The following is a 25,203-nucleotide window of genomic DNA, read 5'->3' as shown; positions in this document are numbered from 1 at the left end:
ATATTATCTTAATTTTTGTTTTTTATTCCTTTTACCTACTTTTCTATAAATCTATCACTAATTCATTTCAAATTCTGCCAGAATAGAAATCTCCTAAAAACAAAATCAAAAATGACCTTCAATCGTACAAAATATTCTCTTGAATTTGTCTCCTTGGAGCCCTCATCCTCCTCTCTGATCTACACTGGTTGCCCATTACCCCTGGTGCATGTCTGTCATCCTGGGATGCCCATTTATGACCTTGCTGGGGATTCCTTTATCCACTATCAGATCCCCTGTTACCCAGAACATGTGTCTACTCACTTTTGGCAGAACATGATGAAAATTTCTATACAGTTATGTTTGCACAATTATGTTATTGCTATGAGTGAGATTCTAAGAAGTACATTTCCTAGATCATGGGGTATGGACATTACAGATTTACGTAGATCCTATCAATATGTCCTCCAAAGACATTTTACATTTATATAAACAGTTTTATGAAAATGCCCATATCCCTTTATATGTTTTGGAGGGAGAGATACCAAAATAGTAGCCTATTTTATGTATATTACTTTAATTATTAGTACCACTGAGCATCATTTCTTATGTTCATTACTCATTTATATTTATTATTCTTAGAGCATTATTCTATTGTGCTCTTTTACTTAGCAGTTTGTGGGAAATCATAAACTTTATCTGGTATAAAAATTGGAAATATTCTCTAAGTATATCACTCACTCTTTATGTTTAAAGGCTTTTGCCTCACAGAAGTTTGATTTTTGCTTGTTTTTATTTTTTCACTTTATCAACTTTTTTAAGTTATAGAATTTTTATCTTTTTGAGGTAGACTTTCTTAACACAGTGTTGTAAAGTTCATCTCTTATATTTTCATCTAGTACCTTTTTTCCTTGCTCTTTTTTTATCGACGTATAGTTGATTTACAATATTGTTTTAGTTTCAGGTGTACAGCATAGTGATTCAATATTTTTATAGATTATACTCCATTTAAATTTATTATAAAATATTGGCTATATTCCTTGTGCCGAACAATATATCCTTGTAGCTTATTTATTTTATACATAGTAGTTTGTACTTATTCATCCCCTACCCCTATCTTGCCTCTCCCCCTTCCCTCTCACCACTGATAACCACTCATTTGTTCTCTATATCTTTGAGTCTATTTCTTTTGTTATATTCACTAGTTTATTTTTTTAGATTCCATATATAAGTGATAACATAAGGTATTTATCTTTCTCTGTATGACTTATTTCACGAAGCATAATACCCTCCAGATCTATCCATGTTGTTGCAAATGGCAAAATTTTATTCTTTTTATGGCTGAGTCATATTCCAACGTATATACGTACCAAATCTTCTTTATCCATCCATCTGTTGGTGGACACTTAAGTTGCTTCCATACCTTGGTTATTGTAAATAATACTGCTGTGAATATTGAGGTACAAGTAGCTTTTCAAATTAGTGTTTTCATTTTCTTTGGATTTATACCCACGAGTGGAATTGCTGGATAATATGGTAGTTCTATTTTTAGTTTTCTGAGGACCCTTCATACTATTTTCCATAGTTGGCTGCATCAGTTTCCCACCAAGAGCATAGAAGTGTTCCTTTTCTCCACATCCTCACCAACATTTGTTGTTTGTGGTCTTTTTGTTGATTGCCATTCTGACAGGTGTGAAGTGATATCTCATTGTGGTTTAGATTGGCATTTCTCTGATGATTAGTGATATTGAGCATATTTTCATGTGCCAGTTGGCCATCTGTATGTCTTCTTTGGAAAAATGTCTGTTCAGGTCTTCTGCCCATTTTTTAATCGGGTTGTTTGTTTGTTTGATATTGTGTTGTATGAGCTATTTATATATTTTGGATATTAACCCCTCATCATTTGCAAATATTCTCCCATTGTCTTTTCATTCTGTTGATGGTTTCCTTTGCTGTACAAAAACTTTTAAATTTAAGTAGGTCCCACTTGTTTATTTTTGGTTTTGTTTCCTTTGCCTTAGAGACAAATCCAAAAAATGTTGCTACAATTTATGTCAAAGAGTATTCTGCCTATGTTTTCTTCTAGGATTTTAATGGTTTCCAGTCTTACATTTATGTCTTTAATCCATTTTAAGTTCATTTTTTATATGGTGTGAGAAAATGTTCTAATTTCATTGTTTTACATGTAGCTGTCCAGTTTTCCCTGCACCACTTATTGAAGAGACTGTCTTTTGCCGTTGTATATTCTTGCCTCCTTTGTCATAGATTAATTGACCATAAGTGTGTGGGTTTATTTCTGAGCTCTCTATTCTGTTTCATTGATCTATGAGTTTGTTTTTGTGCCAGTACCATACTGTTTTGATTATTGTAGTTTTTTAATATAATCTAAAGTCAGGGAGTGTGATACCTACAGGTCTTTTCTTCTTTCTCAAGATTATTTTGGCTATTTGGGCTCTTTTGTGTTTCCATACAAATCATAAAACTATTTGTTCTATTTCTGTGAAAAAATGCCATTGGTATTTTGAGAGAGATTGCATCGAATATATAGATTGCCTTGGGGTAGTATGGTCATTTTAACAATGTTGATTCTCCTAATCCATGAGCATGATATATCTTTCCATCTGTGTGTCCTCTTCAATTTCTTTCATCAGTTTCTTATAGTTTTCTGAGTGCATGTGTTTTACCTCCTTAGGTAGGTTTATTCCTAGATATTTTATTCTTTTTCATGTGATTGTAAATGGGATTGTTTTCTTAATTTCTCTTTCCAATAGATTGTTGTTAGTGTATAGAAATGCAACGTGTTTCTGTATATTAATTTTGTATCCTGCACCTTTACCAAATTCACTGATGAGCTCTAGTAGATTTTTGGTTAGGATTTTAGGATTTTCTATATATAATATGATGTCATCTGCAGAAAGTGACATTTTTACTTCCTTCTTTCTAATTTGGATTCCTTTTATTTCTATTTCTTATCTGATTGCTGTGACTAAGACTTCCAATACTATGTTGAATAAAAATGGCAGGAGTGGGCATACTTATCTTGTTGTGATTTTGAAATAAAAGTTTTCAGCTTTTCACCATTGAGTATGATGTTAACTGTGGGTTTGTCATAAATGGCTTTTAGTATATTGAGATATGTTCCCTCTATATCCAGTTTCTTGAGAGTTTTTATCGTGAATGAATTTTGAATTTTGTCAAATGCTTTTTCTGTGGCTGTTGAGATGATCATGTGATTTTTATTCTTCCTCTTTTTTGTTAATATGGTGTATCACACTGATTGAATTGCAAATATCAAACCATTCTTGCCTTCCTGGAATAAATCCAACTTGATCATTGTTATAAAGCAGAAACTAACACACCATTGTAAGGCAATTATACTCCAATAAAGATGTTAAAAAAAAACAAAAAAACAACAACAAAAAAATGATGTATCATTGTTGAGAATTTTTGCATGTATATTATCAGAAGTATTGGCTTGTAATTTTCTTTTTTTTTTTTTTAGTGTCTTTGTCTAGTTTTGGTATCATGTAATAGTAGCCTCATAGAATGAATTTGTGACTGTTCCCTCCTCTTCAACTTTTTTGAATAGTATGAGAAAGATAGCTATTAGCTCTTCTGTGTATGTTTGATAGAATTCCCCCATGAAACCATCTGGTCCTGGACTTTTTCTTGTAGCAAGATTTTTTTTAAATTACATATTCAATTTCACATCTAGTGATCAGTCTGTTTATGTTGTCTATTTCATCCTGATTCTGTCTTGGAAGATTATATGTTTCTAGAAATTTATCCATTTCTTCTACATTTTCCAGTTTATTGGCATGTAATTGTTAATAGCATTCTCATGATTTTTTATATCTCTGTGAGATCAGTTGTATTCCTCTCTTTCATTTCTTATTTTTTTATTTGGTTCCTCTATCTTCTTCCTTAGTGAACCTGGCTAAAGATTTATCAATTTTGTTTATCTTTTGAAAGAAACAGCTCTTGGTTTCATTGATCTTTTCTATTTGTTTGCTTTTTCAATTATATTATTTCCTCTCTGATATTTATTACTTCCTTCCTTCTGCTGACTTTGGGCTTCGTTTCCTCTCCTTTTTCTGATTTCTTTAGATGGTAGGTTAGGTTGTTTATTTGAGATTTTTCTTGCCTGTATCACTATAAACCTCCCCTTTAGAACTACTTTTGTTGTATCCCATAGATTTTGGAAAGTTATTTTTTTTATTTTCATTTGCCTCAAGGTATTTTCTGATTTCCTCTTTGCTTTCTTCATTGACCCATTGCTTTCTTATTAGCATGTTGTTTAGTCTCCATGAGTTTGTGTTTTTCCCATTTTTCTTCCTGTAATTGATTTCTAGTTTTATACCATTGTGATCAGGAAAAAATGCCTGATATAATTTCTGTCCTCTTAAATTTGTTGAGACTTATTTTTGTGGCCTAGCATATGATCAGTCTTGGAGAATATTGCATGTGCACTTGAAAAGAATGTGTATTCTGCTGGTTTTGGATGAGTGTCCTGTAGATATCTATAGGTCCCACTGGTCTAATGTGTCATTTAAGACAACTGTGTCCTTGATGTTGTTGTTGTTGTTTTTGGTCTGGATGATCTGTCCATTGATATAAGTGAGGTATTAAAATCCCCTACTATCATTGTATTATTGGCAATACCTCCCTTTATATCTGTTAACATTTTCTTTGAATATTTAGGTGCTCCTCTATTGGGTGCATATATGTTAATGAGTGTAACATGCTCTTCTTTTATTGACCTTTTATCATTTATAATGTCCTTCTATATTGCTTGTTATAGGCTTTGTTTTAAAGTCTATTTTGCCTGAGTATTGCTACCCCAGCTTTCTTGTCATTTCCATTTACATGAAACATCTTTTTCAATCCCCTAACTTTCAGTCTGTGTGTGTCTTTAGCTCTGAAGTGAGTCTCTTGTAAGCAGCACATAGATGGGTCTTGTTTTTGTATCCAATCAGCCACCCTATATCTTTTTTATTGAAACATTTAGTCCATTGACATTTAAAGTGATTATTAATTGTTATGTACTTATTGCCATTTTATTACTTGTTTTATGGTTGTTTTGTAGTTCTTCTCTGTTCTTTTCTTCTTCTTTTTGTTTCTTCCCTTGTGGTTTGGTGATTTTCTTTAGTGGTATACTTGTGTTCCTTTCTTTCTTGTTTTTGTGTATCTATTGTAAGTTTTGATTTGTGGTTACCATGCTGTTTATATATGTTGACCTATAACTATATCTACTTGATTTAAACTGATAGCCGTTTAAATTCAAACGCCTTCTAAAAGATCTACATTTTTTTATTCCCCTCCCCCACATTTTATGGTTTTAATGTCATATTTTACATCTTCATGTTTATCCCTTCACATTTACTGTAATATAGTTGATTTTACAATTTGTCTTTTAATCTTTGCACTAGCTTATTTAAGTGATTGATCCACAGCCTTAACCATATATTTGCCCTTACTAGTAGGATTTTTCCTTCCCTACAAATTTTTACTTCTTGTTGTAGCCTTTTCTTTTCCACTTAGAGAAGATCCTGTAACATTTCTTTTAGGGTAGGTTTAGTATTGATGAACTCTTTTTGTTTTTGCTTTTCTGAGAAGTTCTTTATCTCTCCTTCAATTCCAAATGATAATCTTGCTGGGTAGAGTATCTTAGGTTGTAGGATACTCTACCCAGCAAGTAGTTAAGCACTTTCAGCATTTTAAATATAACATGTCACTCCCTTCTGCCTGCAAGTTTCTGCAGAAAAATCAGCTGATAGCCTTAGGGGAATTCTTTTGTATGTGATTCTTTGTTTTCCTCTTGCTGCCTTTAGAATTCTCTCCTTATATGTAACTTTTGCCATTTAATCATGATATGTCTTGGTATGCATCTCTGCATTCATCTTGTTTGAGTCTCTCTGTGCTTCCTGTACCTGGATATCTGTTTCCTTATTTGGGTTTTCTAGTTCCTTATTAGAATTCTCACTGTGCTCATCTATTCTTTTCCCTAGTTCAGTTAGCATTCTTATCACTAGTACTTTGAACTCTTTATCTGATAAACTACTTATCTCTGTTTCATTAGTTGCTATTTTAGATTTCTTTTCTTATTCTTTCATTTGGAACAAAGTCCTCAGACTTCTCGTTTAGCTTAACTTTCTCTGTCTATATGAAATTAGGTGAAAGAGTTACCTATCTCAGTCTTTTAAGAGTGTCCTTGTGTAAGACCCCATATGCAGTCTGCACTGTGCCCAGTGGCTTTGGTGGGAGAGCTGGATCTGAAGTAAGCACAGGCCACATCTTCCCCCAGGGTGTACTGGCAGCAATCCCTGGTGGGAAGTGGGGCTGGAAATGGAGGGGCTAGAGCCAGAGTCAGGTGTGAACCAGGGCTTATCCTATGCTCAGTGGTCAACACTTGCCCTATGAAGGGCAGAGGCAGGTCCCAAGGTGCTGAAGCAGAAGCTCTGAGGTTGGGTCTGAGCTGGTTCTATTCCCTCTAAGTGTGTGATCTACCCCTCCCAGCATCAGCACCTTCACTCTAGAGGAGCAGTGCTGAGTGAGAAGGGCCGGACTGGATGCCAAGTGCAGGTTGGGGCAAGTACTGGGGTGATCCCAACACATCAGAGTTCCAGGCCACTCACAATCCACTGCCTCCATAAGCTCCATCAATAGCCTCCCTTGCCCTATTCAGATGCAGTGCTGGGTCCAAACCCACTCCTTCCCCCTAACTGCACAGTCTCCTTGGCAATGGCAGCCTTCACCCTAGTGGGGAGCTGCACTAGAGCTAGTAGTGCTGGAGCAGGTGCTCAGCATGGGCCAGGGCACAAGGTGGGAGACAGGGGTTGTGGGAAACAAGTCAGAGTCCCAGGCAGTTTCATTCTGTTTCCTCCCCCTTGTTCTTGGGAGTAAACAACCATGGGTACACCCCTCACAAGTGGAGTCTGGGTTTCTTACAGCTCTGCTGGTAGTCCCACTGGCTTTCAAACCAGCTAAGAGGTCTTGTCTTCCCAGTGTCAGCCCCCAGGACTGCAGTGCCCAATGTGGGTCAAACCCCTCACTCCCCAGGGAGGACCTCCAAGCCCATGTAATTCCCTGCCTCTTGTGTGTCCCCTCCAACAGGCACAGGTACCAACCTAATCGCTCTTTCTCTTCCCTTCCTACCTGACTCTGTGTGGATCTTTCTTTACAATTTTGGCCGCGGAAGAGTCTTTCTGCCAGTCTCCAGTTTGTTTTCAGTGAGAGCTGCTCCACATATAGATGTATTTTTGATGTGTTCATAGAGGGAGATGAGCTCACATCCTCCTACTTCACCATCTTGATCTCCCTCATCTTGTACGTTTCTTGTCATTTTATATTAAGTATTTTACTGCCTCTCAAATGTTTTTGTGTTATGTAGTGTAAGGTGGGAGTTTAGCTTCTTTTTTTTTTTTTTTTAAACTGGGCCAACCTTTATTATTTTTTTTTAAACCCCACATTTGTTTATTTATTTTATTTTTGGCTGTGTTGGGTCTTCGGTTCTGTGCAAGGGCTTTCTCTAGTTGTGGCAAGCGGGGGCCACTCTTCCTCGCAGTGTGCGGGCCTCTCACTATCGCGGCTTCTCTTGTTGCAGAGCACAGGCTCCAGACGCGCAGGCTCAGTAGTTGTGGCTCATGGGCCTAGTTGCTCCACGGCATGTGGGATCCTCCCAGACCAGGGCTCGAACCCGTGTCCCCTGCATTAGCAGGCAGACTCTCAACCACTGCGCCACCAGGGAAGCCCCTAGCTTCTTTTTTACCCATAGAACCATACCATATTAACTGTTTCCTACAGAAACAGTCCATTTTTCCTTTACTCCCTTTTTTATGTAGTACTAGTTTTCTATTTCTATTTCCATCTTATTTTTCTGAATATTTATATACCATTATAAGCACACATAAGTGCTTTGGGGAAAAGTTGAGATATAATTTTTAAAATAAACTGTTAAATTTGTCACCTATATGCTTGGTACTATGCCACATATTGTGTATAATACAAAAATGTAAGAAATATTCCCTACCTCCAAAAGCTCCCAATCTACTTAAGAACATTGGTCTACTGTACAAGAAACAAACAAAATCATGCACAATATCAGAGAAATGATAGATTCTGATATAACACACAGGATAATCTAGTACTGTGTGTTCAGAAGCAAAGATAATGAGAAAAATAGGACCCATAGTAATGTTTAATAAATTAATTGTAACAAACATGGGGAAATATCAACGACCAGTGTTCCTAACTTATTTTCTTTTATTTTTTACAGTGGAATCATATCTGACCTTTTTCCTGGAGTCCAAATTCCAGAACACGATTATGGTATATTGCAGTCAACAATTATAGATGTCATGAAGAGACAAAATCTTCAGCCTGAGACATGTATGGTTAAAAAAGTGATACAGTTCTATGAAACCATGCTAGTAAGGCATGGTGTTATGTTAGTAGGGCCAACAGGAGGTGGCAAGACCACAGTTTACCAAATACTAGCAGAAACTTTAGGGAATTTGAGAAAACTTGGTGTAGACAATCCCTTTTACCAATCCGTTAAAACATATGTTCTTAATCCTAAATCAATTACAATGGGTGAATTATATGGTGAAGTTAATAACATAACCTTAGAGTGGAAAGATGGTTTGATGGCACTAAGTATCCGAGCAGCTGTGAATGATACTTCAGAAGACCATAAATGGATCGTCAGTGATGGGCCAGTAGATGCTCTTTGGATTGAAAATATGAATACAGTCCTGGATGATAACAAGATGCTTTGCCTGGCTAACAGTGAGAGGATTAAACTCACACCTCAAATCCACATGCTTTTTGAGGTAAATTGCATATTCCTTACTGTGGAGTGAAATCGTTCATTAGATTAGCATACCATCATTAATTTTTTTCTCTTACTGATGTACCATTGACTATCTGTAAGGCCTACCATGGTGTTTTGTTTACATACTAAATATTTACCAAATTGTCCTTTTATAATAGATTGTCCATTCTGACAACCAAAGTCTCTCAAATGTTTCTGTCTCTCTATAGACAGGAAATACAATAAATTCTAGCTTCCCAAGCGTTTGTTTCTTTTCCTTTGGAGGCAGTATATATATATATATATATATATATATATAAATTTTTTTAAGATGAATAAATCATCCTTCTGTGGTATGAATATTTGGTGATGGGATTGGAAAAGGAATGTGGGCCAAATACAGCTACAAAATATTATGGAAGATACCACCCCTGCTGTATTCATTCATCAAACATTAATTGAATACCTACTATGTCCTGGGTATTAGGCTAGGTATTGGATATAAGAATGAAAAAGATAAGAAGAAAAACAAAAAGAAGGGAAAAGAAATACTTATACCTTCCCATAAGGATTTGACAGTAGCCTTCTACATTTTTTTTTCTCCTTACGCCTCACTTAACTTTTCTTCTCCATTTTTAATCACTTATAGCTCCGCCATTCTCTTCCACACAAAGCCTTACAGTGTTAAACTTTAAATGTGTGATTCCTTAACATTGAATTTAGAGGAATAAGGAAGTATCATGTTAGCCATTTCCTGTTCGACGTTTTTCAATTTTAGGTGCAAGATCTAAAGGTTGCCTCTCCTGCAACAGTCAGTAGATGTGGGATGGTGTTTGTGGATCCTGAAGAACTGAAGTGGATGCCTTATGTTAAAACCTGGTTGAAGAGTGTTTCTAAAAAAGTAAGTGCAATCAGACACTCCCCACTGTCTCCATCTGTCAGGGCTCACCCTTCCCTCGAGTGCCCAGATAGCAATTGGTTAACGCCTCACTGTGCTTGATTGAGGGAATCCCCGCATTGTACATAGCTCTCTCCCCAGAATTCTTGGGATCTTCCAGGAAGGTTGTGTACTTCCCAAAGCTGTCCTCACTTTTTGTTACCCTGCCTGGCTTCTCTCCAGACTGTTTTCTCTCAAATATAAACACTTCCTTGAGTTTCCCCAAACGCAGGTAGAACAACCTGGGGCATTAAAAAAATGACTTTGCAGGAGGCTTGAGATAATGAAAGGGAAGTACCTGGAAGGAAAAGAACAGTAAATCCAAGCATTGTTACAGTTTTTAGATTTTAGGAACCCCTAAAACCTCTCAGAGCCAAGAAGAAGAGAAAACCAGTTTACCTCCCACCCAACCTTAGGTCGATTACCAAAGACAAATTCTAACCTCAGAGGTACCATTCCACCCAAAGTGAAGGAAAGCTTTTACATTACTATTCAGAACAACTCAGTTCCATATTATCTTCTGTGCCCTCTGCATTCTAAAATACGGTTCCTCTTTACCTTAACAAGCGATGTTTTTTTTCTTTTTGAGATTTCATTCTTTTTTTTTTTTTTTTTTTTTTGCGGTACTCGGGCCTCTCACTGTTGTGGCCTCTCCCGTTGCGGAGCACAGGCTCTGGACGCGCAGGCTCAGTGGCCATGGCTCACGGGCCCAGCCGCTCCACGGCTTGTGGGATCTTCCCAGATTGGGGCACGAACCCACATCCCCTGCATCGGCAGGAGGACTCTCAACCACTGCGCCACCAGGGGAGCCCTGAGATTTCATTCTTTTTTATTGCTGAGTAGTATTCCATTGGCTATATATACCACTTCTCCTTTATCCACTCATCTTGTTCGTTTTTTATTATTATTATTATTATTTATTTATTTATTTTTGCTGTGTTGGGTCTTCATTTCTGTGTGAGGGCTTTTGCTAGTTGTGGCAAGCAGGGGCCACTCTTCATCGCGGTGCGCCGGCCTCTCACTATCGTGGCCTCTCTTGTCGTGGAGCACAGGCTCCAGACGCGCAGGCTCAGTAGTTGTGGCTCACGGGCCTAGTGGCTCTGTGGCATGTGGGATCTTCCCAGACCAGGACTCGAACCCGTGTCCCCTGCATTAGCAGGCAGATTCTCAACCACTGCGCCACCAGGGAAGCCCTGTTCGTTTGTTTTTTTTACTTGGGGTAGAGTTGCTTTACAATGTTGTGTTAGTTTCTTCTGTGCAACAAAATGAATCAACTATATGTATACATATATCCCCTCTCTCTTGGACCTCCCTCCCACCCACCCCCATCCCACCCATCTAGGTCACCACAGAGCACCAAGCTGAGCTCCCTGTGCTATACAGCAAGTTCCCACTAGCTATCTGTTCTACACATGGTAGTGTATATATGTCAATCCTAATCTCCCAATTCATCCCATTTCCCCCTTCCTCACCATGTCCACATGTCCATTTTCTGTCTGCTTGTCTATTCCTACCCTGCAAATTGGTTCATCTAATGGATAAAGAAGATGTGGTACATATATACAATGGAATATTACTCAGCCATAAAAAGGAACAAAATTCGGTCATTTGTAGAGATGTGGATGGACCTAGAGTCTGTCATACAGAGTGAAGTAAGTCAGAACGAGAAAAACAAATATCATATTTTAATGCATATATGTGGAACAATCTTTTTAAGTGTTTTGCTCCGTCTCATCTCAAGAAAGCCACTTCAAGAAAGCCATCTTCTTTCTGCATCTCCCCCTCCAAAAATGAATCAGAAAACTATTGTTTTCCTTATTCTTAGGCAACAACATTTTAATAATTTTGTGGTAAACTCTCTGAGTACCTTATTTTTTTTTAATTTCTTATTGGAGTATAGTTGATTTACAATGTTATGTTAGTTTCAGGTGTACAGCAAAGTGAACAGAGTACCTTATTAAAGACAGTAATTCTCAGAATTGAGACTTTATCATGGGCTGCCAAAAGATGTTAAACATTTCTGAATTCACTCTTTTAATAGACTTTATTATTTAGAGCAGCTTAAGGTTTATAGAAAAATTTAACAGAAAGTATAGAGAGTTGTCGTATAATTTCCCTCCTCCAAATAGTTTCCCCTGTTATTAACATTTTGCGTTGGTGTGGTACATTTGTTAAAATTGATGAACCAGTATGGATGAACCATACAGTCTTATGAACTAAAGTCCATAGTTTACATTATGGTTCCCTTTTGTGTTGTACAATTCTATGAGTTTTGATAAATAAACAATATCATGTATAATATCATACAGAATAGTTTCACTGCCTTAAAAATCTGTGCTCTACCTATTCATACATCCACACCCTCTCAACCCCTGGCACCACTGATTGTTTTTACTGTCTCCATAGTTTTACCTTTTCCAGAACATCACATAGCTGGAATTATACAGTATGTAGCTTTTTCAGATTGACTTCTTTCACTTAATAGTATGTATTTACGATTCCTCCATGTCTTTCTGTGACTTGATAGCTTATTTTTTTAGCACTGGATTAATACTCCATTGTATGGATTTATCAAGTTTATCCACTTGAACTACTGAAAGACAACTACTACTGAAAGACATCTCAAAGTTTCCAAGTTTTAGCAATTATGAATAAAGCTCCTATAAACATTCACGTGCAGGTATTTGTGTAGACATAAGATTTCAACTCATTTGGGTAAATACCCAGGACTGTGATTTCTGGATCATATGATAAAACTATGTTTACCTTTGTAAGAAACTGCTAGTCTGTCTTCCAACATGGCTGTACCATTTTGTATTCCCACCAGCAATAAATGAGAGTTCTTGTTGTTCCACATCGTCACCAGAATGTGGTGGTGTGGTATTTTAGATTTTAGCCATTCTAATAGGTATGTCGCGGTATCTCATTGTGGTTTCACTGTGCAGTTTTCTAATATGTTGAGTGTCTCTTCATGTGTTTATTTGCCATCCATATTTCTTTGATGAGGTGTTCAAATCTTTTGCCCACTTTTTATTAGATTGTATGATTTTTTTTCCACAGATGTCAATGACTACGCATTGTGCTTTATTTTTATTTATTTATTTATTTATTTATTTATTTATTTATTTATTATTGCCTGCGTTGGGTCTTCATTGCTACACATGGGCTTTCTCTAGTTGTGGCGAGCAAGGGCTACTATTTGTTGCAGTGCACAGGCTTCTCAATGCAGTGGCTTCTCTTGTTGCAGAGCACAGGCTCTATGTGCACGGGCTTTAGTACTTGTGGCATGCAGGCTCAGTAGTTGTGGCTCACAGGCTCTAGAGCGCAGGCTAAGTAGTTGTGGCACAATGGGCTTTGTTGCTCTGCGGCATGTGGGATCTTCCTGGACCAGGGATCGAGCCCGTGTCCCCTGCATTGGCAGGCGGATTCTTAACCACTGTGCCACCAGGGAAGTCCAGGTTATATGTTTTCTTATTATTGAGTTTTGGGAGTTCTTTATATATGTTGGATACAAGTTATTTATCAGATATGTGTTTTGCAAGTATTTTCTCCAAGTCTGGCTTGCCTTTTCATTCTCTTGACAATATCTTTCACAACACACACATTTTTAATTTTAATCATCTAACTTATCAATTTTTCTTTCATGGATTGTGCTTTTGGTGTTATATCTAAAAACTCACTTCCAAACCTAAGGTCACCTAAATATTTTCCTCTGTTTTCTTCTAAGAGTTTTATAGTTTTACATTTAGGTTTATGATCCATTTTGAGTTAATTTTTGTGAAAGGCATAGTATCAATGTCTGGATTCTCTCTATCTCTCCTTTTTTTTTTTTTTTTTTTGCATGGGGATGTCCAATTCTAGCACCACTGTTGAAAACACTGTCCCTTCTCCATTGGATTGCCTTTGTTCCTTTGTCAAAGATCACTTGACTATATTTGTATGAGCCTATTTATGGGCTCTCTATTTTGTTCCATTAATCTATTTGTCTATATTTTTTTTGCCAGTATCACACTGTCTTGACTACTGTAGCTTTACAGTAAGTCTTGTCAGGTAGTGTCATTCCTTTGACTTTGTTCTCCAATATTGTGTTCACTATTCTGGGTCTTTTCCCTCGCCATATAAACTTAAGACTCAGTTTGTTGATATCCACAAAATAACTTACTGGTATTTTGATTCAGATTGCATCAAATCTATAGATCACATTAGGAATAACTAACATCTTCACAATATTGGGTCTTTCTATGCATGCTCATGAGCTGTCTCTTAATTTACTTAGATGTACTTTGCTTTCTTTCATCAGAATCTTGTTATTTTCCTCATATAGATCTTGGAAATATTTTGTTAAAAATATACCTAAGTATTTTATTTTTTGGTGCTAATGTAAATGGTGTTGTATTTTTCAATTTCAAATTCTAATTATTCATTGCTGGTGTATAGGAAAGTAATTGACTTTTGTATATTTACATTGTATCCTACAGCTTTGCTATAACTACTTATTAGTTCCAGGAGTTTTTGGTCAATTCTTTGGGATTTTCTATGTAGATAATTGTTTCATCTGTAAACAAAGACAATTTTTTTTCTTTCTTCCCAATCTGTATACATTTTTTCCCTTTTATTCTCCTATCGCATTAGCTAAGACTTTCAGTACAATGTTAAAAAAAGTGGTGAGGGAGCAACATTTTTTTTTAAATCTTTGGGAATCAGTCCTTTACCTTACATAGATATTTAAAATGTTTCTCTTTATACTTCTTCTTTTTCATTGTTCTTAATTATGAGAGATATCATCAATAGAGATGACTACATGAAATATATGTTGACAGTTTAACAAATGATTATAAAATAAACACCTCTGTACCCATTACCAGATCAAGATGTAGGACATTATCAGTGACCCAGAATCTCCCCCATGTGTCCCTCCCAAGTCATAGAAGGGTTTTCCTTAATTTAACTTGTTCCATATCTTGTGATGCTTATACCCTTTAGTCTAAAATCACAGGATATATTGCAACATACAAGTTGGAACCAACCCTTTTTTTTTTTTTTTTTTTTTTGCGGTGTGCGGGCCTCTCACTGTTGTGGCCTCTCCCATTGTGGAGCACAGGCTCCGGACACGCAGGCTCAGCGGCCATGGCTCACGGGACCAGCCGCTCTGCGACATGTGGGATCCTCCCGGACCAGGGCATGCGCCACTGCGCCACCAGGGAAGCCCTGAACCAACCCTTTTTTAACTTAATTATATATTTTATCTGGTCTTGCTAAAATATTATTTGTTTGTTTGATTTTTCAGCTGAATGAAGAAACTCAAGAATATATATTGAATCTTTTCCAGCGTTATGTTGATGACGGTTTAAATTTTATCAATAAGAAATGCAACCAAGCAATCCCACAAGTGGACATAAGCAAAGTTACTACGCTCTGTTGCTTATTGGAGTCTTTGATACTTGGGAAAGATGAAGTTAATTTGGCAATGGTAGGAAAGGTTTTCTTACTGCTATAAAACTAGGAAAATGTGATTATTGTATACATGCTCTGCAAATAAACAACTCCAAACTTTCTGTCATGTGATTATTTGATTTTCAAGTTAATTTTCTAGGGGACTAATGACTATGAATAGATTCATGCAATCTCAGATTTGGAAAGAATTTAGCCTATAGATTACTCCGCTACTCAATGTTTAAACTTCCTTACAGTATAACATAATCACAGTGTGTGTCTACTTAAATACCTTCATGCAGTCATAAACATAGTTATAATAGTTGAAAGACAACCTTGAGCTTTTGTTCTACATGCTCCTTGCCATTCATTTTCCCATCAGAGTATTTAAATATATACTATTATAAACCATCACTCTGTGCACCATTGAATGAAATATAAGAAACATACAATGTGCCCTTTTAAAAATGCATAATTCTAAACAAAACAGACTTTAGACTTTGCAATTTAAGATTCTTTTTACGTTAGCATATAAAATATTAAAATTCTTTCCCTTTGTTCTTTCAGGAGCAAACAAAACTGAACACCGTACTGTGTCAGACTTTTGTATTCTGTTACTTATGGTCTTTAGGTGGGAATCTAACTGAAAACTACTGGGATTCTTTTGATACATTTATTAGAACACAATTTGAAGATAATCCTGATGCCAGGGTAAGAGCCAAATAAAGTTAACTTTAACATAATAACTCTGAATCATTAAAATTAAATTTCAAGACTAAAACTTTAAAAGCCTTGGTCCTACTACAAATTCTTCATGTAAAAGTGTTTCTAAAATTATTCACTTTCTTAAACTATAGGTAACGTTTATTGTATTAAAAATTTTAGGAGTTCTCTCCTGGCCATGTGAAGAAAGTAAGGTATAAAAGTGTATAAAAACTCCCTACTATTAGCAAAAACATTGAATTTTAGTTTGTAAACTTATTTTTTCACAGTGTTATGGTTTAGCAATTCTGAAGCTACTTTCTGTATGTTCTAAAATTGAGCAAATGAATCAATATATTGAAGATAATGGCAACGAGGTTTCTCACTGTTAAGAGAAGGGACTTAACAAATATGGAAGAGAAAGATTAGAATGCACCTTGTGTTATTGGATTGGAATTATAGGTTTTGGTACTCATGGAATATATATATATATGGGTCTATACATCCATCCATACATAAATTTCTTACTTCTGTCTGCTGAGAGGAACTAGAAGGAATGACACCTCAATAGCAATGAGCATACTTAGTTACTGATTTCTAAATACTATTCTCCATGAAAGAGAACCAAAGCACCTTAGTGAAACAGCTGATTCCAGTACTGAAGCAGGGAAAGTTCGAAGAGCCCAGAATATCTTTTGTCAGATAGTGAAGAAGTGCTTGAAGAACGACGGCACGTGTCAAAAGAGCACAGGAGAAGATTTTTCACTATGTACTCAGTTTTTTAATAGTAATATCCTATTATCTATTACTCTGTACAGCTGCTGTTGGATTTTTGTTTCTTGCCTTAGTAAATGGCCAGACAGCCATGTAATAGTAGCCAGAACTCAATGAGTGTTATAGATTCTTCTTTCTTTACTGACCTGAGTAAAGTGAATGGATTTTTTCTTCTAATTAATTTTTTTCAAATATTTCCTCTTCTCTTCTTCCTTGTTGCCTCTGAATAACTCAGGTTCTTTTCATTTCTTTTCTTGGTTGTTAAAATAGCCTATTTATTATTCCCTTGCTTTTGGTCCAGTCCTGTCTAATTCACCTATACACCATTGTTTTTTAGAATTACAGGTTACAATCTATTAATTGGTCATGAAATCAGTTGAAAGACTCTTAACCCAATTTTTAAAAATGAAATATCCACTATCACAACTTTTAGTCAACACTATATTGGTGATCCTAGCCAGTGCAATAAGGCAAGGAAAAAATAAATAAACTTTAGAAAGGAAATGAAACTGTCATTATTTGCAGAAAACATAACTGAATATGTAGAAAATCCTAAAGTTTTCTTAAAAATAGAATAGAATATAAAATAGAGTGATAGTTGGGGTGAATATTATACATATTTGAACACACATATATATATGTATGTACCATGTCACCATGTCAAATTGAGTCACTGTCAAGTGTGCTTGAAACACCACTGCTCTGTACAGCTGCCAGAATGAACTTTCTGAAATGTAATCTGATCATGTCACACACCTACTTAGAATCCTTCACTGAACTCTTGCTGCAAGCTCTTTAATAAATGACATTTTTATAATTTGGCCCCATCTGTGTTTCCAGACTTATCTCTTATAGTCCCCAACATGCATGCCGCTTTCCATGGCTTCCAGACCTGTTTTCTGAGCCTGAACCCTGACTCCTTCTTCCCCATCCCCATCTCATCCCTTCTTTACCTTGCTTGAAGGACAAAGACTGACTCTTGCTTGTCCTTCAAATCTAAGTTGTAGCATCACCACCCCTTAGAAGCCCTCCTAAATCTCTAGCCACAACTATAACTCTCCTGCAAGTAGAAATGAGCCATCTCTCCTTTGTGAGTGTACTAAACTCCACTATAACCCTTATTTCTCCATGAGTATTAACTAATGTGCTTGTGTCCCCCAGGTAGATTACAAGGTCATTGAAGGCAGAGGTTGGGTCTCATTCAGCATTTTCCCCTAACACCAAACACAGTATTTGGCATGGAGTAAGCCCCTGAATGTTGGATTGAATTGAAAATGATTTACAATTCTAATATGGGGTTTTGATATAGTCAATATATCAGGTTTTTACTGTACTGCATTGCATGATTAAGCTTAAAGAATTAGACTCTGATCTTAAACAACTACTTTTCCACAAAGGAACAAAAATCCAAATCCATCCATGTTCCATGACTGCCTTTGTTTCTGTGTAAATATTTCTGTTGCCATGTGTCAATCCTATTGAAAGTGATGTTTAATTTTATACTCTAGCTTCCCAGTTCTGGTGATCTGTGGAGCATTCACATGGACTTTGACACCAAACGGCTGGATCCCTGGGAACAAATCATACCCACCTTCAAGTACAGCCGAGATATTCCGTTTTTTGAAATGCTTGTCCCTACAGCTGACACAGTGCGCTTTGGGTATCTAATGGAAAAACTACTGGCGGTCAGGCATTCAGTGCTGTTTACCGGAATAACGGGAGTTGGCAAGGTAGGAAACCTACATCAAACAAGAAGTTCTGTCCGAAACAAGGGCATGGTGAACTTAGAATTGTAAGCTCCGTAAATAATACCTTATTTCTCAGGGGAATTCCTTTTGAATTTTGATTATTTTTTCAGGAAGAATGTGACTGTGCTGAATCTATATCGACTGCACAGTTTGCCACTTTCTGAATAAATCCTGGGTGTCAATAATATATATAAACCAGAGAACCCTGTGGACCAATCTTCTGTGTTTGGGGGCTTTTATGTTGTGTCCTTTAGAATTTCTAGGGCTGCCACTGCACAGGTTAAGGTGGGAATTTGTCAAGGCAGTTTGTGTCCCCAATGGACTATTGATGAAGGTCAGTCTGTCCCCTCCTGCCCATTTACTTCTACCCGACACAGCGATGGTGTTTAGAAAAAGTGGAGTATAGAGGAAAAGGCTGATTGTTTGGTCTTCTTCTTGGTTTGGGGGGAATCCATGTAAACAGACACTCACTGTTTCCCCTCTAAATTATTTCTGAGTTTCTAAATCTTACTATCAAATTGACTTGGATAGTAACCAAGATGGCTTTTGGTATGATCCTAAAATAAAAACTTTTGCTGAGATAGAGCTGATTAGGATATTTCTTTGGCTCTGATAAATATCATTAAATGGAATCTCCAGGAAGAGAAAGGCAGATATTTCAATCTGGCTTTAACCTCTGTCCTTTTCTGTCCTGTTTCTTACTCATTGTTCTGGAATATTACTGATATCGACAATTGAAAGATTTTATATTGAATGAGAAATCAATTAACATTTTTTTTTATTTTAAAGTCTGTTATTACAAAAGGACTGCTAAATAGAATTCAAGAATCAGCTGGCTATGTTCCTGTTTATCTAAATTTTTCTGCTCAAACTTCATCTGCAAGAACACAAGAGATCATTGAATCAAAACTGGAAAGGAAAAGAAAAAATATTCTAGGTAAGAATTATCCTTGTCATTTGTCTCACACAAATTAATTATTAAATGCTAATAAGTCACATAAACCGTGTATGTAATAAAATTACAATTGGATATTTTCTTTGCTTAATTTATTTGTAAAGGTAATTCTGTTAATGGTATTCTTTCCTGGGTATAGATCTAGATATCTTACTGTTAGCAAGCAGGTAGTTTATTTCTATCATCACCTTCAACTCAGAATATCTTCAATCTCTGCCTCTCCAAGGCTTTCCCTCTCTCCACTCATGCCATGCTTTCAAACCTGCATTGATTTCCCTTTATTTAAAACAAACAAACAGGGGCTTCCCTGGTGGCACAGTGGTTAGGAGTCCACCTGCCAATGCAGGGGACATGGGTTTGAGAGACTGGCAGGATCCCACATGCCGTGGAGCAACTAGGTCCGTGCGCCATGACTGCTGAGTGTGCACTCTAGGACCCGCGAACCACAACTACTGAGCCCCCATGCCACAGCTACTGAAGCCTGTGCGCCTGGAGCCCATGCTCTGCAGCAGGAGAGGCCACCACAATGAGAAGCCCGTGCACCGCAACGAAGAGTAGCCCCTGCCCGCAGCAACTAGCGAAAGCCCGCGCACAGCATCAAAGACCCAATGCAGCCAAAAATTAAAAAAAAAAAAATTGAAAAAAAACTCTTTATGTCTGGTGCACTGACTTATCTGAACTAAGTAGGGAATAAGCATGAAAATGTTTTGGTGTTTCCTTCAGTCAGCGCTTTCCGCCAAGCTTTGTGGGATCTATCTCACCCTGCCTTATTAACCGCTTAGATAAATACCATAACCTTCTGGTCACTTGCAATTTTGAGTCTGGTCCAATGTAAAGCTTCAATCCAAACCCCAAAATTTATTTTTGTCTTTTTTTTGTTTTTGAAGTATAGTTGATTTACAATGTTGTGTTAATTTCTGCTGTACTGCAAAGTGATTCCATTATACACATATATACATTTTTTATATTCTTTTCCATTATGGTTTATCCCAGGAGATTTGATATAGTTCCCTGTGCTATACAGTATGACCTTGTTGTTAATCAGTCCAAACCCAATTTAAAGCTCTTCCTCTCCTCTGCTGTAAGCCAGGTTTGTGGCTGGAGGCGCTGGAGGGATATGGGGGCTCTTTTACTCTTCCCACCCTCCCTCTAGGAGGCTCTAGTGTATCTGGATGGGAGGAGAAGGGAAGGACAAGGTTCTCCCTAACTGAAGTTTAGGTGGGCCTCTGTGGATTGCCCCTGCTTCTCCGTTGGCCTGATGGTTGTCCACGCTTTCAGCGTGGCAGGCTTCCAGGAGCAGGTTTTCTCAGGGCCTCCCAGAAGAATTGTGCACAGGCCAAGCATTGACCTTCCCACTGGAAGGTTCCCTGATGTTGGGAATCACGGTCTCAGCCCCACTTTGTCCCACCCTCCAGTGGCACATCCTGCAGCCTCCTGCTGCTGGGGTCTACTTGCCCAGCCCACAGCCCTCCTGGGTGGAGCACTAGGCAGAGCTCAGGCCCAGCTACCTTCCACATTGTCTATCATCTCACAGGCCCTGTCATGCCAGCTGCTTTCCTAGCCCCTCTCTGTTACCCTTTTCCTGCTCAGGTAGGCGCAGGGCAAAGGAAGCCAGTCTTTCTGGTGGGGGCCCCAAATTTTTATGAATGGTACTCATAGCACACCTCCCCACCCCTGACCTGCTACTTGGCTTGCAGAGGCCAGAAGATGAAGTGGGGCACTGAGTTTGCCTCATTCTCTTTGGAATTGTCACATGCTGGATGCCAGCGTAGTGGAGTCACTTCCTCTTCTTAAGTTATTCTCTCTTCTGTGTTATCACTCTTTTTTTTCTTCTGAATGTATATATTGACTTTCTTTAAGTTAAATATGCCATTGTACAGCTCCATTGCACTGGCTTTCCCTTTGATGTAATAAGGATGTTTTGAATATCCTGTCCTGTTTTCCCTGTAAGGGGTGGTGGGATGGCATTTATGTAAGGAAACTTTTGGGATTTTTCTGCTTCCTCCTGTGAAAAGGAAATGACTTTACTCACCCCAGGCCCAGGCCACACAGTTGGTGAGGGCAGTGGGAGTGGCTGGGATTGAGGAAGGTCAACTGAAGTGCTAAGATTCACAGCTTCTTGTCGGAGCCTGGATGGGGCCAGAGGGAGATCTCTCGTCCTCAAGACAAGACTCTGCTGGGACCCTTCTCACTCTGTAGAAAACTGAGCTCATTATGACCTGCACGGTGTTCACTGAGTCCAAAGCCTTACCTGAGTCTCGTCTTACGTTTACCAAGGGCAAATAATAATTCTTAAATTCATGTTGTTTCCTAGGAGCACCAGGAAACAAACGAATTGTGATTTTTGTTGACGATTTAAACATGCCCAGACTGGATCACTATGGCTCTCAGCCTCCCATTGAATTACTTCGGCAATATCAAGATTTTGGTGGATTTTATGACAGAAACAAACTCTTTTGGAAAGACATACAGGTTACTTTAGGTTTTAAATTACTTTGCATGTTTCAGTTTAAATGGCAGTGAAATATGGTGTATTCATTTGCTAGGGTTGCCATAACAAAGTACAACAGACTGGGTGACTCAAACTATAGAAATTTGTTTTCTCACAGTTCTAGAAGGCAGAAGTCCAAGATCAAGATGTCAGTAGGGTTGGTTTATTCTGAGGCCTCTCTCCTTGGCTTATAGATGGCCGTGTTCTCCCTATGTCTTCTTATGATTTTCTCCCTGTATCCATGTCCAAACTGTCTCTTCTTGTAAGGACACCAGTCATATTGGATTAGGACCCACCATAGTGACCTCATCTTAACTAAATTACCTCTTTAAATACCCTACCTCCAAATACAGTCACATTGTGGGTTACGGGGAGTTAGGGCTTCAACACATGATTGGCCAAGAGGAGGCAGAGAAGGACACATAATTCAGCCCATGACATATGGCCTCTGCATTTCTTGTGTGTAACTCAATTCATTCAGTCTGTATTGGCTTCTCGCCATGCTTGATTCATGAGATTTATAGACAACTGAGACAGCCCCGGCCTCCTGGAGGGCTCAGCTTTGGAAGATGGATGAACATGTGTTTATAATGTAGGTTGATAAGTGGAAAGAGACTGGAGGGGAGCAGGGGTGGGCACTGGGTTGATGATGAGAGAATCCTTCCCAGAAGAGGTGATGTCAGAACAGGATTTTGCAGGCAGGGCAGGGCAAAGCAAGGAAAGGGAGTTATTTACATCTCAAAGCAAGTAATATGAGACACCATGGGGGTGTGGAATGTGAGCAGCAAAGCAGCAGGACATGCAAAGGTCAGCCCAGGGGGCCATGGTGCCATGATGAGGAATGTGATTAGGAGCCTCTGAAGGAAACATTGTAGAAAGATCCCCTTGGCTGCAGGGAAGGTATGGACTAGAGAGGAGGCAAGGCCAGAAGCACCTACAATATCATGTATTGACCAGTTGAACATGTTATGACCAGAGGCTCAAAGGAACCTAGCCCTGTATTTCCCCTAGGAGCAATGGTTCAGGGTGCATTAATTCAGTGTTCCTGGCAATTTTATAGAACACAGCTACCACAAAAAACAAGAACTGACTATATTTAGTATTTATTAAATATATTTTAACCTAAGGTACAAATTCTTACAATTTTTTAAGATTAGATTTTTACATAGGAGTATTTATACAAGATAGATGAGTTAGCTAAGTAACCTTGAGTAACTTATTTAATCATCCAGGGCCTTGATTTTTTCATCTACAAAGTGGAGATAACAACAGTGATCTCCTGAGGTGGTTGTGAGAATTAAGTCAGATAATGTGTTGGAAAATATAACACAATGCTGTTCTAGGGTAGGTCCTCCAAAACTGTTGGTTGAGTCCTACTGTTGGGATGGGCACATTGCATGTCCTTCTTTGCTGGGTGACCCGAGTGGATTTCTCTCCATACAGGACGTAACGATTGTATCAGCGTGCGCACCTCCAGGCGGTGGCCGCAACCCTGTGACCGCCCGCTTCATCCGACACTTCAGCATGTTCTGTCTCCCGATGCCCTCAGAGCACAGTCTGAAACAGATTTTTCAGGTGAGGCTGGATTCCAAGTTGGGCAAGAGGGGAAAAGAAAACTTATTTGTTCCAAGATTCACACAGAACAGTCCGTTTCTAGGGAGTCCATCCATCGTTTCCTCAGCAGAAACCAGGTAAGCACAGGGGCATCTGGGCAGTAGCTGATAGGCATTTGCATCATGGCCTTCTGTGTTTGTGGTCTCAGAGGTAGTTTTAGGAATGCAGAAAGATGGTCAGAACACTGCCCCTACCTCTAAAGAAGGCTATGTCCCAGGCCCTTGACTCTCAGCAGATCTCATCCCTACCCAGCCCCGGCCTCTGTGCTCATCTCCTCGCTGATCGCCATGTCTATGTCCACTTGCCCAGCAGACACCACCCCTGATGACCCAGTGGGCTCAGGCTCAACACATCAACCCAGAATTCATCATCCCTGCTGCCACCACCCCCCCAGCAGAAACAACCATGCTTATTTCTTCCATCTGCACAAACTTCCCCAGGGGACCACTTCCTCGTCCTTTAACTGGGGGAAATAACTGTGTCTGCCCTGTAAGGGATCAGCAGAAGTGTTCAGAAAGTGCAAGGCATTAACCTAAGTAGAATGATGCGAGACCATGAAGCAGCATGACCAGAGCGAGTATGTCATACCAACCAGCAAAGACGCTCAGAGGAGACAGCCAGTGAGCTGAGTCCTACGAGGTGGAATTGACAGGGGTGGACAGAAACACACAGGTGAATGTGGTCACAGAGGCAGGAAGTGGTAATGTGTGCATCCAGGTAGGATGAGACAGGTGACTGGTCTGAAGAAACTGGCTTTGGTTGCAATCACCCAGGAGCCAAAGAGGCAGTGATACAGGCATAAAGTGAGCCTCTGCATTTACCTGCATCAGCCTCTCCTTCCAATGGGGTCTTCTTAGAGGAGAGAAAGGACCAGAACCAGTACATACACAACCGTCAGCTGGAAAGTGGTTTTCATATTGAAATTACATCCATGGGAAATTATTTTTAATAAATTTGAAGTAGTTCCAATAAGCTGTTTAGGAGCTAATGCCAAAAGGATACATAAGAACTACCACATTTCGAAAAACTTTTAGAGAGTACTTTAGAATAGGAAAGGATGGGAGCTTATCTACCATAATTAAGTAGCAAGTACAGAACATGACAGGAAGTGGGTAACGGGGACCAACACAGGTATTAGACTTTTTTAAATCCTACCTTTTGTTGAGAACCTTTATGTGTATATTCTAAAGTTTGAAATGAGTGATTCCCACCATGGTATCCTGACACACTTTGTGATGTGATCAGTGGTGAGGGGGTGTCCCAAGTAACTTATGCCTGATGATAAGGTACTAAATTCGCAAATTATTTTACATTTTAACAAATTCAAGCAAATTCAAAGTTATCCTAACAACAACAACAAAATGGCATTCTTAATGATTCCAAAATATTTTCTTGGGTGGGAGGAAGAAGGTAGAGTCTGAGCTCCTGGAAATGAAACTGATCCCAACCTTCAGCCTCCTCCCTCTGCCTGTGGGAATATCACATCTACGGAAATGTGTCACTTACAGGAACATCAGCCAGCAAACACGTTACAGATGAAAACAGGCAGGAACTGCTTTTTCCCACTGTAACTTAGAGACTATCATTTAAAACTCACCCTAGCCGTGGGTGGTAATAGAAATGAAATGCAGCAAAACTGAGAGATTCTGGGTTGGACTGCATTCAGGTGGGAAGTATATTTTTCTCATTATTTTGTCTGTAGAAAAAAAGGCCTTGGATCCCAAACTTTTTTTTTTTTTTTTTTTTTTTTTTTTTTGG

At 38.4% G+C, this 25,203-nt stretch overlaps 1 protein-coding gene across 1 annotated transcript in view; it reads left to right on the top strand.

Annotated features, from left to right (window-relative positions):
• DNAH6 (dynein axonemal heavy chain 6) overlaps nt 1-25,203 on the top strand; it is a 292,860-nt gene that overhangs the window by 142,225 nt on the left and 125,432 nt on the right. Inside the window, exons 34-41 of the mRNA XM_027129214.1 lie at nt 8,255-8,810; nt 9,570-9,692; nt 15,016-15,198; nt 15,729-15,872; nt 18,146-18,367; nt 19,175-19,322; nt 21,655-21,812; nt 23,275-23,406. Coding sequence (XP_026985015.1) covers nt 8,255-8,810; nt 9,570-9,692; nt 15,016-15,198; nt 15,729-15,872; nt 18,146-18,367; nt 19,175-19,322; nt 21,655-21,812; nt 23,275-23,406 — 1,666 coding nt within the window. The remainder of the gene's footprint in view (nt 1-8,254; nt 8,811-9,569; nt 9,693-15,015; nt 15,199-15,728; nt 15,873-18,145; nt 18,368-19,174; nt 19,323-21,654; nt 21,813-23,274; nt 23,407-25,203) is intronic.

This window comes from Aethalodelphis obliquidens, unplaced genomic scaffold, assembly GCF_003676395.1.
Source record: "Aethalodelphis obliquidens isolate GAN/ISIS:26980383/991018 unplaced genomic scaffold, ASM367639v1 scaffold35, whole genome shotgun sequence".
In the NCBI taxonomy this organism is placed as follows: Eukaryota; Metazoa; Chordata; class Mammalia; order Artiodactyla; family Delphinidae; genus Aethalodelphis; species Aethalodelphis obliquidens.
The sequence above is the reverse complement of the archived record's forward strand: the minus strand, read 5'-3'. Positions and strand labels throughout refer to the sequence as shown.